An 18,378-nucleotide genomic window follows, 5' to 3' on the forward strand; every position below is an offset into this window, starting at 1 on the left:
AAATTTTAAAATGCGTACATTCTTTAAAAAAAATGGTAAATGAGAGAAAAAATACATTTTGATGCAAATTCTTTATTTGAATGAAAATTATTCACTAAATGAACAAGATCATTTAAAATCCATTTTGACTCTCATTGAAAAACGGATCTTTTTTTATTTATTTTTAATTAATTATAATTAATTTATTTATTTATTTATTTTTGCTCTTCTTAATCTGTGTATCAGCGTATTGATTTGTTCCTTTGACCAAGATATTGAAAACATTTACTGTAATTCACAGGTCATGTACACTGAATCAACAACAAAAAAGTCAGAAAATAATAAAATAAACATCACTATCACACAGTTTGGCACATGTTTTGTGTCAAACTGGTGTAATCAGTGTCTTGACAGTCAAAAACTAGTAGAAAAATAGAATGTGTTCTAATTTTCTTGCAAGAAATTATCTTCTTGGATGTCACATAATTTCTCTTTAAAAACCATTCAAGTAGGGTGTCTACATTATCCAATACAAGAGAATATGAGACTTGGATATGTGTAGACGCGGCCTAATGTATGTACACATCCTACTTGAATGATGTTTAAAAAGAAATTATGTGACCTCCATGTAAAAACTAGAACACGTTCTACAAGTTTTCGGCTGTCAAGACACTGATAACACCGGTCTGTCACAAAACATGTGCCCCGAACGTGTGATACTGTTGTTATTTTTATTATTTTCTTTTATTGTTGTTGATTCAGTGTACATGGCGTGTGAATTTCAATAAATGAGCCGCGTCACGACAAAACCAACATAATGGGTTTGCGACCAGCATGGATCCAGACCAGTCTGCGCATCCACGCAGTCTGATCAGGATCCATGCTGTTCGCCTACCAACTCTATTACAAGTGGAGAAACTGACAGCGAACAGCATGGATCCTGATCAGACTGCGCGGATGCGCAGGCTGGTCTGGATCCATGCTGGTCGCAAAAGCACTATGTTGGTTTTGTCGTGGCGCGGCTCAAATGTTTACAATGTCTTGGTCAAAGGAACAAATCGATACACTGATACACAGAAGAGAAAAAAAAGATCTTTTTTGAAAAGTAGAATCAATATGGATTTAAAATGATTTTGTTCATTTAGTGAATAACTTTCATCAAATAAAGAATTTGCATCAATTTATAATCTCAAAATATATTTTTTCTCACATTTTCCATTTATTTTAAAAGAATGTTCGCTTTCATTTACTCCATTGTTTTTAGCTAATTGCATGATTTTCCCACACTTCACAGAAACATGATAGTGTTGCAAAGCAATCTTAATAAGACATTTCTATGGTGGCGTTGGCGCTAGCGACAAGACGACAAAGCGCCAAACGGCGCGTTGTCGTCTTGTCGTCCTGTCTCTAGCGCGGCACGCCAAACGGCGTGTTGTCGTGCGGCATGTTGTCGCGTTGTCACATTGTCACTCGGTTAAAATTGAAGGATTGGCTTATGAGCCAAGCGACAGGGCGATATCGCCACAACGCGCGACACGCCAACGCGCCGTACGACGTGCCGGGCTAGAGACAGGACGACAAGACGACAGCGCGACAACGCACATTTGAGGCTTGATGAATTATATTCTGTCTTCAACTTTAAACAATAACACTATCTAAGTCCAATGAGGCCCAAAATATAATAGGTTAGCCATCTACTTTTTTCAGAAATCTTCATTCTGTTGTAACACTGTTTAATTTCACCACTTTAAAAACTCCTGACTGCTGGTCTTTAATCCTTCCGCCAACAAATGAGTTCCTGGAGAATGCACAAAAAACACCTTTTAAAGTCATCATATAACACACAAAAACTACATACATGCAATAAATACACTTAAATTATGACCAATCTAACTAGAGATGACTTGAATTTAGCCACTTCAAAATTTTAAAGAACTACTTTCTACACAGCAACGGGTTGGGTCTAATTCCGTACCGGGTTGAGACCATAACTATCCACTTTGCATGTATACAGATATATATGTATAGTTATATAATAAAAGATTATATTGATTGTTAAGCACGTGTTTTTCTTTGTCAAGTTAGCTTAATAAGTTACATATTTCAAAATATATTAATTATTAAAATTATGAAATTATGGTAAGAATAAAATATGAAAACTGTCTGAAATAAAATAAACAACTTTTCATTTCAATTGAACGTTACAGATGTTCCAAAGGATAGAATATATAGTATAATATGGACTGTCAATGAGTCACGTGGCTTGCTGATATTTTCGCGATTTGTATTAATCAAGTATAATGCTCACATTTTTATAGCAAATATTTAACGTTACTTTATACAGAGATAATGTTATCAAGTCTACAATATTTGATTTTTAATATAATTCTTATTTAGTGTTCATCTTTTTATATACATTCTTCACATATCAAAAAAGACATAATCGACATAAATATGTACTATAATATTCAGGCACACCTTACTAATATTTGCCAACAGTATACATTGAAAAGTGTCTGATGTCATAAATACGATTGTTTAAACATAAGTCAAAATACAATTTTACATACGGCAACCCATATTTATCGTAACCGAGAGTTTTACAAACAACTTTTGCTACATTCTACGAAAGACCGGTGGGGACATTTCAACTTCATGAATTCCTGATTTCAGCTTCATGAATTCTCGATTTCAACTTCAGGAATTCACGATTTCAACTTCATGAATTCACGACTTCAACTTCACGAATTCACGATTTCAACTTCACGAATTCACGATTTTAACTTCACGAATTCACGATTTCAACTTCGTGAAATCGTGAATTCGTGAAGTTGAAATCGTGAATTCATGAAGTTGAAATCATGAATTCACGAAGTTGAATTCGTGAAGTTGAAATCGTGAATTCATGAAGTTGGAATCATGAATTCACGAAGTTGAATTCCTGAAGTTGAAATCGTGAATTCATGAAGTTGAAATCGTGAATTCGTGAAGTTGAAATCGTGAATTCATGAAGTTGAAATCGTGAATTCATGAAGTTGAAATCGTGAACTCGTGAAGTTGAAATCGTGAATTCACGAAGTTGAATTTGTGAAGTTGAAATCGTGAATTCATGAAGTTGAAATCGTGAATTCGTGAAGTTGAAATCTTGAATTCATGAAGTTGAAATCGTGAATTCGTGAAGTTGAATTCGTGAATTCATGAAGTTGAATCGTGAATTCGTGAATTCCGTATTTTGAAAACGGGAATGCACGAAGTTTAAATTGTGAATTCATGAAGATGAAATCGGGAATGCATGAAGTTGAAATGGCCCTACCGGTCTTTCGTAACATTCATATCAATGCCACCACTACATGCGTGTGTCCATTGTCCATCAACGAGCATTTCCAAAAAAAAAACAGATTTGGAACTTGTATTATTAGCTAGTCTAACGTCGACAATGGATGTGACTTCGATTACAATGTTAAAATAGATTGCATACATGAGCAATGGAAAAAAAACATATGAGCCACGTCACGACAAAATAAACATAGTGCGTTGGCGACCAGCATGGATCCAGACCAGACTGCGCATCCGCGCAGTCTGATCAGGATCCATGCTGTTCGCTATCAGTTTCTCCACTTGTTATAGGGTTTGTAAGCGAACAGCATGGATCCTGATCAGACTGGCGGATGCGCAGGCTTGTCTGGATCCATGCTGGTCGCAAACCCATTGTGTTGGTTTTGTCGTGACACGGCTCATATACAGAAAATACGAGTTAAAACAAATCTTTAAATTATATAAACTACCTGTAAATTTGTTATTTTTTGGTAAATAATGATAATTATGTTATTTAGAAATTATTACCTTATTCTGATTATGATGCCGGATAAAGTATAATATAAATGTATCGTTGAAATCAATTAACATAATTATATTCAATCAAGCCTGTGTTAAAGACCACCTCCGAATAAAAATCACACTGTATAAAAGGCCATGATAAATATCTCCTTTAGAGGGTCTTTACTCACGGGTTTGACTTTAAATGTACATTTATTACTTGGATGATTTGTAATGCGGTGAATATTTATAACTGGGCCAACTTTTCATGATCGTGCATTTATCAATTTTAATCAGAAATGTAAATATATATAATTTGATACATTTTACAAAAATATGTTTAAAAAGTTAATCATATAATACTTGAGCTTAGTCATGGCGTATATTCATGACTAAACTTTTAATTTTGAATATTTACTATCATGAATGTAGGATGTAGGGTTTCTCGACTATAATTTGTTCGTGTTTTATTGGACTTGAGTCTAGATTAGTAAATTTTAACACACGTAGTATTGGAATCATAAATCATGTTACATTAGATTTAGTATATGATAATTATTCGATGTATTTCAATATACATGTACCATTCATCTTCACACCAAGGGGAAGTCCGTACGAGTCCATGTGTTTATATCCATACAGTATCATACCAAATGTGACATCAGGCTCAACGTGGTAAATATGGTGTTCTCCGCTGCTTATTGCAAACCGTATTACACTGTAACTCTGAAAGTGAAATAACATACACTTTTTGATTTAGAATTTTATAACACACGGAAACCTTTATTTGAAATTATTTCCTTTTTACTAATGATATCAGAATCGATGTGTATTTTATTTCATTAGGTAAATACTAAAACATAAAAGAAAGTTAAATTTATCATACTAGAAAACGTTTTGAAACAAGTAAAGAGAATATCTGTCAATGTTTTCTTCCTTTTATCAAACATTAAATTATTTGTAATGAAAATTGTTTTCTTGCATATAAGACTGGCATTTCCGTCGTGAGTTTTACCCATGCCGGAAATTTCATCTGGCATGGGGGGTTCCAGATGAGTCGCGTGCTGTACAATGGTACGGTTAGGATGACGTCATTTTACCGTTATGAATGAAGTTGTAATTCATACGCTGTTGTAAGAAAGTAGTTACGGTTGTAATGATATAAATTTTCATTGAAAATAAAGATAAAGAATTTAAAATATAATGGAATATGGTAGAATATACAAGAAAAAATATCTGACATATGTTTGCGGTTCGGATCGGAATATCCGTCCCTCGGTCACCCGCCCATTGGGCGGTAACGAGGCATGCAAAATTAAAATTTTTGGCCGCTACCGCTGGGCCGCAACTTCACACATCTGCAGTGTGGACGCCTTAAGCTGCTACGCCGCATATAGCTCGCAACAAATATAGCTCCCCGAAGAGCTTTAAATATCCGTCCACACTTTACTACAAATCATCATCGTCATCGTCGTCGTCGTCGTCATCGTTATCGTCATCGTCATCGTCATCATCATCAGTACATCATCATCATCATTATCATTAGTACATCAGCACACTACTTATAATCAACATCATCGTTTGAAAGTCATAACCAGCACTGCAAAACACAATCAGTACATCAATTCTTATTCTTCATCATCATTATTTTCATCAGTACATGAACACCATCGGGATGTGGCTCTTTTGTAAATAAATATGTTGTATAATTCTTTTGTATCCACTAATCTAATAATTAGAATAAGACAGGGGTTTGTGCATTTATATTCCTTTTTTATCAAAACAAAAGGTGAGTAATTTTAATTGATCAAAATTTTATGCATTGCAAATATCTTTTTAATCATCTTTAGTTATTCTTATCAAAAAATAAACACACATATAGACAAGAACAAGGGGATGTGGCTCAGTGGTAGAGCGTTCGCTTTGCATGTGAAAGGCCCCGGGTTCGATCCCCGGCATCTCCATATATTTTACTTATTATTGGTATTTCTCATGAAAACCCCACTTAAAACTGTGTAAGAAATTCGGTGTTCAAACTGCTTATATTAAACAAAACAGAAAACGAACAACGTAAAGGCTACTGAATACAAATGTTAATTCTTTATACATGTATATTGAAACAAAAGGATAGCATTTTGATAAAACTTTATCCCTTTTCTACTGCAATATCATTTCTTATCATCTTTAACTTTTCTCATCTATAAGTAAACATTTCATTTTTTGGTATACATCAATTGAAAGTTAAAACTTTTATCTATTGCTATACATGTTAAAATATTGGTAATTTTCTATGCCTTTCACTCAAAATTAACGTAGCAGAACATACACACCAAGCCAGTTTAAAATCATATGAATAGTATTCTTACAAATATATTTTTTATTAGTTCTCTTCAGAAATTGAAGTATCATTTATCTAAATGGAAAATTTTATTGTTTTTTTTCTACCTGCAGCCATAGACAAATTTATAATCTTCCAGAAAAAGTATTATTGTACTGATATTAATATTGTCAAATAAGACTTTTACTACAAGTTTTAAGTTTAGCGAGCAAGGGCGATATCCAGGCGATATCTTATATCCCGAGGTATGCCCTTTTACTATTTACAATGTATTGTTATCATACATTGCATATGAATGGGGATGTGGCTCAGTGGTAGAGCGTTCGCTTTGCATGTGAAAGGCCCCGGGTTCGATCCCCGGCATCTCCATATTTTTGTTAAACGTTCTATTATGCAATATATTTAGTAAAGACATTGTAGAAACGGAATCACTCAAATCAACTTGAATCATTTTACAAGCACTGGATGTATACGGTAAGATGCCCCCATTTTGACAAATAAAGTTCTCCCTATATAATAATGTCAATTACAAAGTATAACAATAATCTATCTAAGAACATCATCATAATCATCATAATTTTAAATCATTATCATAATCATCATCATCACATCATCATCATCATCATCATCATCATTAGCATCAACAACAACAACAATAACAACATCATCATCATCATCATCGTCCTCGTCGTTATCATCATCATCAACAACAACAACAACATCATCATCATTATCATCATCATCAGCAGCAGCAGCACATTAGTTTAATCATCATAAGCGTCCGTGTATAATCATCATCTTTAGTAATCAGCATTAGTAATTTAAATTTACCAGCAGCATCATCGTCTGAAACAGTACATCATCAGTGTATCAATCCTTATTCATCATTATGATTATATTCATCAAAACATCATCACCATCGGGGATGTGGCTCAGTGGTAGAGCGTTCGCTTTGCATGTGAAAGGCCCCGGGTTCGATCCCCGGCATCTCCATATATTTTACTTATTATTTCCTTATGAAAACCTCACTTAAAACTGTGTAAGAAATTCGCGTGTTTAAACTTCTTTTTATTAAACAAAACAGAAAATAAACTAAATATACAAATGTAAATTCTCTATATATTGAAACAAAAGGTGAGCATTTTGATAAAACTTTATCCCTTATCTACTGCAATATCATTTCTTATCATCTTTAACTTTTCTCATCTATAAGTAAACATTTCATTTTTTTGGTATACATCAATTGAAAGTTAAAACTTTTATCTTTTGCTATACATGTTAAAATATTGGTAACATTCTATGCCTTTCACTTAAAAATTTCATAGCAGAATATACTGAGCCAGTTATTTATCATATGTATAGTTATCTTACAAACGTTTTTTTTTAGTTCTCTTCAGAAATTGAAGTATCATTTATCTAAATGGGACATTTTATTGTTTTTTTTTACCTGCAGCCATAGACAAAGTTTTCAGAAAATGTATTGTTTTACTGATTTTGATATTGATAAATAAGACTTTAACCATAAATTTCAAGTTTAGCGAGCACGGGCGATATCTGAACTGGCGATATTTATATCCTGAGGTATGACCCTTTTACCATTTACAACGTATTGATATCTATATTTGCTCATGAATTGGGATGTGGCTCAGTGGTAGAGCGTTCGCTTTGCATGTGAAAGGCCCCGGGTTCGATCCCCGGCCTCTCCACATTTTTGTAAAACGTTCTACAATGCAATACATTTAGTATAAAAAATTGTGGAAACGGAATCACTCAAATCAACTTGTATCATTTTACGAGCACTGGATATATACGGCAAGATGCCCCCATGTTGACAAATAAAGTTTTCCCTATTTAATAATGTCAATTATAAAGTATAACAATAATCTATCTAAGAACATCTTCATAATCATCATCATTTATAATCATTATCATGATCATCACCATCATCACATCATCATCATCATCATCATCAACAACAACATCATCATCATCATCATCATCGTCGTCATCAGCAGCATCATCAACAACAACAACAACTATAACAACAACATCATCATCATCATCTTCATCATCATCATCATCAGTACATTAGTTTAATCATCATCATAATAAACAGTGTATCATCATCATCATCTTTAGTAATCAGCATAAGTAATTTAAATTTACCAGCAGCATCATCGCCTGAAACAGTACACCATCAGTGTATCAATCCTTATTCATCATTATCATTAAAGTCATCAGAACATCATCACCATCGGGGATGTGGCTCAGTGGTAGAGCGTTCGCTTTGCATGTGAAAGGCCCCGGGTTCGATCCCCGGCATCTCCATGTATTTTACCTATAATTGCTATTTCTTACAAAATCCTCAATCAAAACTATGTACAAAATCTCCGCGTTTAAACCATTTTAAATAGGCTAATGAATACAAATGTATATTCTTTTGATGTTGAAACAAAAGGTGAGCAGTTTCATAAAACTTTATTCTTTTTCTAACGCAATATCTTTTTTTATCGTAAACAAATGTGGTTACAAAAAATGGGGATGTGGCTCAGTGGTACAGCGTTCGCTTTGCATGTGAAAAGCCCCGGGTTCGATCCCCGGAATCTCCATATTTTAGTAAAACGTTCTATTATGCAATTATTTGCTTTCAAGTTACGTTTTTATTATTTTGTATTATGCAATTATTTGCTTTCAAGTTACGTTTTTATTTTTGTTTACCGTTTAAAAGAAGACATTGTATCAATAATAATTTAGAACGGTATTACTCTATCTTTAATTTAATTCAACTTGTATCATTTTGTGGGTGCTGAATGTAGATGCATTTAATTGTGTGGTAAATTGTCTGAACTCAAAATATACATCGTTTTTATTCCTTTTTGCTCAATATACTGCAGTGTGGACGCTCTGTTACGCCGCATATAGCTCTCAACAAATATAGCTCCGTAAAGAGCTTTTATTATTAATCCACACCTTACTACAATTGCACGTTCGAATATAGCTCCCATCAAAGCGGAGCTGTATACGGAAGATGCCCCCATTTTGACAAATAAAGCTCTGACCATTTATTAAGTATAACAATAATCTATCTAAGATCATCATCATAATAATCATAGTTTATAATCATTATAATAATCATATTCATAATCATCATCATCATCATCATCCTCCTCATCATCATCATCATCAACAACAACAACAACATCATCATCATCATCATCATCATCATCATAATCACCATTAGAACATTAGCATAATCATCATCATAATCATTAGTGCATCATCATCATTATATTCAGTAATCAGCACTTACCAACAACATCATAGTCTGAAAGTCATCATCAGCAGTTCATCATCAGTATATCAATCATTATTCATAATTATCATTACAGTCACCATCGGGGATGTGGCTCAGTGGTAGAGCGTTTGCTAAGCATGTGAAAGGCCCCGGGTTCGATCCCCGGCATCTCCATAAATTTTACATTGAATTGCTATTTCTTATAAAATCCTCAATAAAAAATGTGTAGGAAATTTGTGTGTTTAAACCGTTTTGTATTTAACAAAAAATAAACAAAATATAGGCTACTGAATACAAATGTATATTCTTTTAATATTGAAACGAGGTGGACAGTTTCACATAAATATCTAATGCAAAATCATAATTATCATCTTTAACTTAAAAAAAAATGTTATCTAACAGAAATTAACTCTGCATAGAAAATGGGGATGTGGCTCAGTGGTAGAGCGTTCGCTTTGCATGTGAAAGGCCCCGGGTTCGATCCCCGGCATCTCCATTATTTTTGTTAAACGTTCTATTGTGCAAAAATGTTCGAGCAATTTACGTTTACATTTTAGTTTTACTGTTTTAAAGTAGACATTTAAAGCTCGCCCTAACTTGTCATTTCATGATGACATGTGCAAACAGCATGTTAACTTGTCAAATTATCGTGATGACATGCTCATGATACTTTGTGAAATTAACATGTGTTTTGCACAAGTCATCACGTTACTTTGACAAGTTAACATGTTGTCTGCACAAGTTATCATGAAATTTTGACAAGTTAACATGTCGTTTGCACAAGTCATCATGATACTTTGACAAGTTAACATGTCGTTTGCACAAGTCATCATGATACTTTGACAAGTTAACATGTTGTCTGCACATGTCACCACTACGGAAGCTTGTATGTACCCCCGCTATGAAGACATGAAGTCGTCTTTCTTGACTTGTTGAACACAACAAGTCGTCAAAATTACGACGACAAGTTTATATATACAATGTCATTTTGACAAAATATATGTCATCATGTCGACATACGGCATCCCGACTTTCATACATAGATAAACTTGTCGGCTTGAAGTAACATGTATGTCGACCTCCATGTTACGTCTAGGCGACAAATATATTAATGTATGAAAGTCGGGATGCTGTATCGCGACATGATGACATATATTTTGTCAAATGACATGGTATATATAATCTTGTCGTCGTAATTTTGACGGCTTGTTGTGTTATATTAGTCGAGGGAGACGACTTCATGTCTTCATAGCGGGGGTACATACAAGCTTCCGTACACCACGATAATTCGACAAGTTAACATGCTGTTTGCACATGTCATCACGATAATTAGACAGGTTAACATGCTGTTTGCACATGTCATCATGAAATTTTGACAAGTTAACATGTCATTTGCACAAGGCATCACGATAATTTGACAAGTTAACATGTTGTCTGCACATGTCACCACGATAATTCGACAAGTTAACATGCTGTTTGCACATGTCATCACGATAATTCGACAAGTTAACATGCTGTTTGCACATGTCATCATGAAATTTTGACAAGTTAACATGTCATTTGCACAAGTCATCACGATACTTTGACAAGTTAACATGTTGTTTGCACATGTCATCACGATAATTCGACAAGTTAACATGGTGTTTGCACATGTCATCACGATAATTCGACAAGTTAACATGCTGTTTGCACATGTCATCATGAAATTTTGACAAGTTAACATGTCATTTTCACAAGTCATCACGATAATTTGACAAGTTAACATGTTGTCTGTACAAGTCATCATGATCCTTTGACAAGTTAACATTTTGTTTGCACATGTCATCACGATAATAAGGCAAGTTAACATGCCATTTGCACATGTCATCACGATACTTTGACAAGGTAACATGTCATTTGAACAAGTCATCATTATATTTTGACAAGTTAAAATGTCATTTGCCCAATCATCACGATACTTTGACAAGTTAACATGTCGTTTGCACAAGTCATCAAGATAATACGACCAGTTAACATGCTTTTTGCACAAGTCCTCACGTTATTTTGTCAAGTTAACATGATGTATGCACATGTCATCATGAAATTTTGACAAGTGAACATGTCATTTGCACAAGTCATCACGATACTTTGTCAAGTTAACATGCTGTCTGCACATGTCATCATGATAATTTGACATGTTAGCATGGTGTTTGCACAAGTTTTCATAATACTTTGACAAGATAATAGTGCATTTTGACATGTCGGCATTATACAAGATAACATGTCGTTTTCACAAGTCATCACGATTCTTTGACAAGTCTACATGTTGTCTGCACATGTCATCATAATAATTTGACAAGTTAACATGGTATTTGCACAAGTCATCACCATACTTTGACAAGTCAACATGCTTGTGCACATGTCATCACGATATTTCGACAAGTAAACATGCCATCATGAATTTTTGACAAGTTAACATGTCTTTTGCACATGTCATCATAATACTTTGACAAGTCAACTAGTCGTTTGCACAAGTCATCATTATATTTTGACAAGTTAACATGTCATTTGCACAAGTCATCACGATACTTTGACAAGTCAACAAGTCGTTTGCACAAGTCATCATTACTTTTTGACACGTTAATATCTTATTTGCACAAGGCAGCATTATTCTTTGACAAGACATGATGTGAATTGCACATGTCAACATACTCAAATGACTAAATAATATCATCGTTTCACAAGATAGCAAAAACATTGATCACATAAGACAGTCACGGCGTTCCATAATGTGTCAAATGCACTTGAATTTCATTAAAGAAACAGATGTGCTTTCTTGTCCTCTTAAAAAATTGTTTTGAGCACATTTGTACTCATAATGTGTTTTCTAGTTAGACATTTGGGGTCCTATTTGTCTCATTCATCGGTATCACGTAAGACAATTGTGCTCCGGGACAAATGTGCTCCGGGACAAATGTGCTCCTACAGAGCCATAATCGTCGAGCGTGAGCTATATATACGGCGTAAAAATGTGAACCAATACTGCGACATGTAAGCGTTGAGTATGCGTGCATTAAGGCTTGAATAATAACCAAATCTGAATTATTCAGCTATATAATGAAATTTGCATTACAATTGCATAATAGATTTTATAATTGATATCGCCTTGTGATAATCTTACATTTATAATACGATCATCTTTCTTTGATATGAATTTCCTCAAGGCGACTTTGAATAAAATGACAGCTTTCAATCCCCTTGGAATATATTCAACTGATATACTTAAATATTTATTAAGCGGAATTTTTCCCTCTGGCTGGCATGATGACGCAGGCATCCTTTAACCATTTTCTCTTAACTTATTTTAATAGAAACTTAATACATGCACTGCATTAAAGCGCAAAATTTTATCAATATAAAGTATTTGAAGTTTTGAAGGATATACATATGTATACTTTGTTAAATAAAAAATTTTGAAACAATAATTCAAAAATTATAAATATATAAAAATGGGATGAATTGTCCGCAGGTAAGATTATATTTTTAAAATTTATTTTAAATTTGGAACTCCGTGTAGCTCTTCTTTCTTTTGTTAATGACTTGAAAACGTTCACTTTTCATTAATATTTTATAATACTGCACGCTTGTAACGTCGCTTTTCATTGGATAATCGTGACGTTTTTATAGCTTTATATACACGGATTCTGTCAGTTTATTAAGAAATCACATTTTTTCCCTTAAAAAAGAAGTTTGCTATATTATAAATTCGTTATAAAGATTCCTGACAGGCTATATGGCCGAATATAAACGGTTGTTTGCAATATAACCCTCGCGGCGCGGGTAATATATACAAATAACCGTTTATATACGGCCATGTAACCTGTCAAGAATCTTTATAACTAATAATACAAGAAAAGCATTGATGCAAAGCATCAAAGGGCGTCCAAGCAAGAAATGCAGCAAGTGAAGATGAACTAGTACACATATGATGACAAGATATTCTTATAAACTACCAGAAATGTATACCACTTATGAATGAGCGGACGAAAGACATTGTTCATTATGAACTTTGATTGGCATGCTAGAGATTAGAATATTACTTGTTATTTCTTTATGATCGTGGTTATTAATAGCAACGGATATACATGTATGCAATCATTTATAATCCATATGTGTAACGCATGATCAACACGTACCACACATTTGTCCCTTATTATGTACATGTTATCGCTATTAGCGAAGACCCCCTTAAGGTATCTGTTCACACTTTAAGTTAGTAAAAATATGACACTGGTTATATTACCATGTTGATCATGTTGAGCATAATTGTTTATTATACAATAATTGTAATATCTATTAATTTTAATTTAAAAAAAAAAATACAAATTTTATGAATATTGTTTTCTTTTATTCTTTTTTTGTGTTTTATGTGCTATTTTAATACTGAGTTTTTACTACTCTTTTTTATTAAAATTGTAAAATAAATTTTAAGAATTCAATTGTCATATTGACCGACGATTATAAGTAAAAGCTTAACTGGAAAAAGTCAGTAAATTATGGTTTATCTTTCAATATATAATATTGTTTATTCTTAAACCATGTACATGTACATTGTATTTTTCTTTATCATTTTTTAAATTATCGATCAATTGAATAATTCATAAAATCTAATTTGTAACTTTGAATAATTCCTCGGCATCTTTACTAAACACGGATAACAAATTGAATAATTAAATAAAATGTTTCAAAGTTGATAATGTCATTTTAATACCATAAAAAATGTACCTTTTTCTCAATTATTGTACATATCACGGATTTATATTACATATAAATCCGTGTACATATTTATTGTTTTTATCTCATATAGATAAAATGAAACATGCTATTGTTGTTTTTTTCCAATTGTAACGATATCAAACATCTACTCCAAAATCGGGAGAGACCGGACAATAAACGTGTGGTACTATTCGCCGGTCACTAGTAAATCCTGGTCAAAATAGACCGGGAGAGACCGGCATTCACCGATAGGAGTGATAAAAAGATATATGTATAAATAGGTTTTTGGAATATTTAGGTCATCAACTGATCATTCTAGGATACATGTACAACAATAACATACCATGACATGATAACCGACTGTGTACTACAAAATGATAAATAAAAAACCCCGAAGAGCGCGATTTATTGACGGAAAAGGTTATTTCATTTGTAAATGTTTGCATTGCGAAAATTCATTGTAACATATCGCGACATTTCATTCTTTTTTAATAATCAAGCACCCTCATACCGATCGGAATTTTCGGCTTTTATTATGACCGACTAAAAGGCTCGAGAAGTTGCTGTCGCCCTTTCACAAAATCTGATCTCATTCCATAAGAGCGCCGCGCTTCGGCGCGGACGCCAATAAATGTGCATCTCAGAAACGTTTGGTTTGGTTTTACGGCCCACCAGCACATACAGGTCATATGGCGCCGAAACAGAGCGTTATCAATGGTGGAAGAAAATTATTAAACTGTGACTGTGAGTTTAAATGTGATTTCTGAGCATTTACATGTAAAACAATACGCTTGACAAACGTATCTAGAAGTAATAATGAGTGATATAGTAGTAACAATAATAATGAATTTGAATTTCTTCCATTAAATATCAATCAACTTAAGTGCTCACATCCTTTTATTAAAATTTTCAAAAAAAGGCTTTTCATTGATGTGACATTAGATCGTACATATTATAATGTAATCATTTTAAATGATTTGAAATCATTCTATATAAACATCGTAAAATTTGCGGCCCCGAGAGACAAAGCAATCCAATAAATAATTAAAAACTCCATTTTCAAACGTATTCGTCACGCCATTAGTGGTCAAGATTGGCCGAAATCATATACCTTTGTGAAATCATTACACTCTGAATTATTTCTAAATGAAAAAAAAATCGTATGAATAATATTTGATGTTATGAAGGAGCGTTTGCCAAATCAACCAAATGATGTTATTTCAGGTCCTTATTTTACTGACCAATTGTTTTAGTTGTTGTTGTTTTTGATGATGCTGAATTTTGTGTATTTTTTTTGGCTTTTTATATAGTGATATAGTGTTCAGGTAATGTTGTTTATTTACTTGTTTTGTATGATGCAATTTCTGCCTGCATTAGCTTCTTTAAAAATTATTATTATTATTATTATTATTATCATTATGGTTATTATTATTATTATTATTATTATTATTATTATTATTATTATTATACTATCATTATCATTATTATTATTATTATTATTATTTATTATTATTATTATTATTATTATTATTACTATTATTATTATTATTATTATTATTATTATTATTATTATTATTATTATTATTATTATTATTATTATTATTATTATTATCATCATTATTATTAGTACTATTACTATTATTACTATAATTATTATTATTATTAATACTATTATTATTATTATTATTATTATTATCATTATATTATTACTATTACTATTACTATTATTATTATTATTATTATTATTATTATTATTATTATTATTATTATTATTATTATTATAATTAAAGCAGCATGCCTTCAGATTCATGCTAATTGTCATGATATTTTTTTAAGGTACATGCAATTGGTTTTACAAAGTAAAACATAGTGGAGTGAACTAAAAAGTAATACAAACATTGCAAGCGGCACTTTTACTTCACATAAATTACCAGAAAGAGGTCAAACTATACCAAAAATGCGTAAGCCAGGACCTAAAAATATGCTGATAAATACTGAAAAACAAGTCATTAACCAAACAAAACGTGTCGATTATGGCGTGAATCTTGAATCTGTTTACTTCTGTTAAAATCTCAGAACAATATTTTGGCTCATCTGGAGGCATGTATCTTTGAACCAACACAAATTTTGCCACTATTTGTAAGATTGAATAAAAAAAAATGATGCAGCACATTTGTTATGTCCATTTTCACATGCTACTTATATACACATTATTATTTTTAGAACAAGAAATCTTCAGAAAAACAGAAACAAACCGGCAAAATGGAAACATATTTAGAAATTGCTGAGTACCGGATAGCCGTACAGTTATGGAAAATAGCTCCGCCCATATTACTAATATTAGGTACGGCCGGGAATCTACTGACCATTATTGTGCTGATGCAACGAAAGAATCGCCAGTCTTCCACATCTTTGTTTCTCACAGCACTTGCAGTATCAGACTTGCTGGCACTTTGGTCAGGTCTGTTTCGTGGCTGGCTTGTTTATTTAATAGACATTGATCTTAGAAAGTTCTCGCAATTCGGATGCAAGTTCCACTTGTTCCTCGTGTACTTTTCTTTTCAATGTTCCTCGTGGTTCTTGGTGGGTGTGACCATGGACCGTTTCATCGGTGTACTTCTCCCGCATAGAGTGAAGGTTATTTGTAGCCCGCAAAAGGCAGGTGTCATAATCATGTTGGTAATCGCCTTGCTATTTCTACTGAACCTACATTGGTTTTACGGGCAGACGATAACATATTACCCAATCACGAACACCTCGGGTTTATATTTTTGTGAGACCATAATGGAAGACAGATACCAAATATTTCTTTATATCTGGCGCTGGATCGATTTGTGCATTGTTTCAATAGTCCCTTTAACAATCCTTTCCATCGCTAATATCACGATAATTGTACGTCTAGCTATTCGGAAACGGAACAAACGTGTCCAGATAGCACCAAGTACTAGACAAGCAGCGCGTACACTTGATAAAATGTCACAGTTAACAACAATGCTTATTACAGTTAACATCATGTTCATAATTTGTTCAACTCCTATATCTTTGTTTATGATTGTGCAAGTAAAATGGTTGGAAGCATCGGAGACGTTCCACGATTTTGCAGTGTTTTTACTTTGGTGGGCCGTAGTAAACATGTTAGCATATTTAAACTGTACTCTTAATTTTGTGCTTTATTTTCTTAGCGGAAGTAGATTCAGACAGGAAGTTAAGGACTTCTTCCGGCGGAAGTGTTGCGCGGTAGGCTCAAATATACCGCATCTACGTACAACGAACCAGACTAAAAAATACATACTATAAGTACAGGATTATGAAGTGACAAGTAAACCTGCTTTAAAAAAAATAAATACAAGCTTAATAAGATGGTTCACAATGCCGTCACGAGATTTAGAGGTTAATACTTGGTCGCTGTACGCCATTATGCGAGAATGGCCTGAAGAAGTCCATAATGGCCTGAGGGACGTTCGTCTAAAGAACATTATAAATTCGAGGGCCATTAATTTAAGTTGGCCAGCCCGGGAATCGAACCTTGAAGTCGAGATCACAAGTCCGACTGGTATATATCGCATAAGGCCTCGGCCCAGTGAATTTTCGTACTCTTTGTTCTATAGTAAATCATTCACGTTTGAGGCTTAATTCTGGATCCCACTGTTCTTGATGAGATATATACTGTCTACAACTTTAAACATCAACACTATGTAAGTCAAATAATGCCCAAAATATAATGTGTTAGCCATCTACTTTTTTCAGAAATCTTCATTCTGTTGTAATACTGTTTAAATTCACCACTTAAAAAACTCCTGACTATTGGTGGGTAGTACATCTTTAATCCTTCCGCCAACAAAAGAGGTCCTAGAGAATACACACAAAAAACAACTTTTAAAGTCACCATATAACACAAAAAACTACACAAATGCAATCAATACGCTTTAATTATGACCAATCAAGCAAGAGATTACTTAAATTGGACAACTTCAAAATTTCAAAGAACTACTTTCTAAACTACAACGGGTTCGGCCTAATTCCGTACCGGGGTGAGACCAAAATGGCCAGCAGCAAACAAATATTTACGCTTTTAATACCTACGCCGAAAATACCGCGTTTAGACATCACCGTTAATCTTGGTACAATCTGATTTACCATAACTTACCATTTACCATTAACAAAATGGCTCAGTTTTTATTCATAATTTTATTAT

General features: G+C 33.2%; 1 protein-coding gene and 7 non-coding genes across 8 annotated transcripts; all 8 read left to right on the plus strand.

The window, feature by feature from the left end:
- Nucleotides 1–5,687: 5,687 nt before the first annotated feature.
- Trnaa-ugc (transfer RNA alanine (anticodon UGC)) lies at nt 5,688–5,759 on the plus strand. Its single transcript has one exon. It is a non-coding gene; the product is annotated as a tRNA-Ala (tRNA).
- A 671-nt stretch (nt 5,760–6,430) lies between these two features.
- Trnaa-ugc (transfer RNA alanine (anticodon UGC)) lies at nt 6,431–6,502 on the plus strand. Its single transcript has one exon. It is a non-coding gene; the product is annotated as a tRNA-Ala (tRNA).
- A 552-nt stretch (nt 6,503–7,054) lies between these two features.
- Nucleotides 7,055–7,126, plus strand: Trnaa-ugc (transfer RNA alanine (anticodon UGC)). Its single transcript has one exon. It is a non-coding gene; the product is annotated as a tRNA-Ala (tRNA).
- A 1,263-nt stretch (nt 7,127–8,389) lies between these two features.
- Nucleotides 8,390–8,461, plus strand: Trnaa-ugc (transfer RNA alanine (anticodon UGC)). The gene has a single exon. It is a non-coding gene; the product is annotated as a tRNA-Ala (tRNA).
- Nucleotides 8,462–8,670: 209 nt separating this feature from the next.
- Nucleotides 8,671–8,742, plus strand: Trnaa-ugc (transfer RNA alanine (anticodon UGC)). Its single transcript has one exon. It is a non-coding gene; the product is annotated as a tRNA-Ala (tRNA).
- A 788-nt stretch (nt 8,743–9,530) lies between these two features.
- Nucleotides 9,531–9,602, plus strand: Trnaa-agc (transfer RNA alanine (anticodon AGC)). Its single transcript has one exon. It is a non-coding gene; the product is annotated as a tRNA-Ala (tRNA).
- Nucleotides 9,603–9,852: 250 nt separating this feature from the next.
- On the plus strand, nt 9,853–9,924 carry Trnaa-ugc (transfer RNA alanine (anticodon UGC)). Its single transcript has one exon. It is a non-coding gene; the product is annotated as a tRNA-Ala (tRNA).
- Nucleotides 9,925–16,445: 6,521 nt separating this feature from the next.
- LOC132728980 (FMRFamide peptide receptor frpr-18-like) lies at nt 16,446–17,480 on the plus strand. Its single transcript, XM_060714710.1, has one exon. The coding sequence runs from the start codon at nt 16,446–16,448 to the stop codon at nt 17,478–17,480; it is 1,035 nt and encodes a 344-aa protein (XP_060570693.1).
- The last annotated feature ends 898 nt before the right edge of the window (nt 17,481–18,378 follow it).

The sequence above is a fragment of the Ruditapes philippinarum genome, unplaced genomic scaffold (genome assembly GCF_026571515.1).
Source record: "Ruditapes philippinarum isolate M1 unplaced genomic scaffold, ASM2657151v2 ctg5236_1_1_1_1, whole genome shotgun sequence".
Taxonomy (NCBI): domain Eukaryota; kingdom Metazoa; phylum Mollusca; class Bivalvia; order Venerida; family Veneridae; genus Ruditapes; species Ruditapes philippinarum.

What these genes read in the sequence shown, in the direction of transcription:
- LOC132728980 (XM_060714710.1), top strand. Translation starts at nt 16,446, where the DNA reads ATGGAAACATATTTAGAAATTGCTGAGTACCGGATAGCCGTACAGTTA.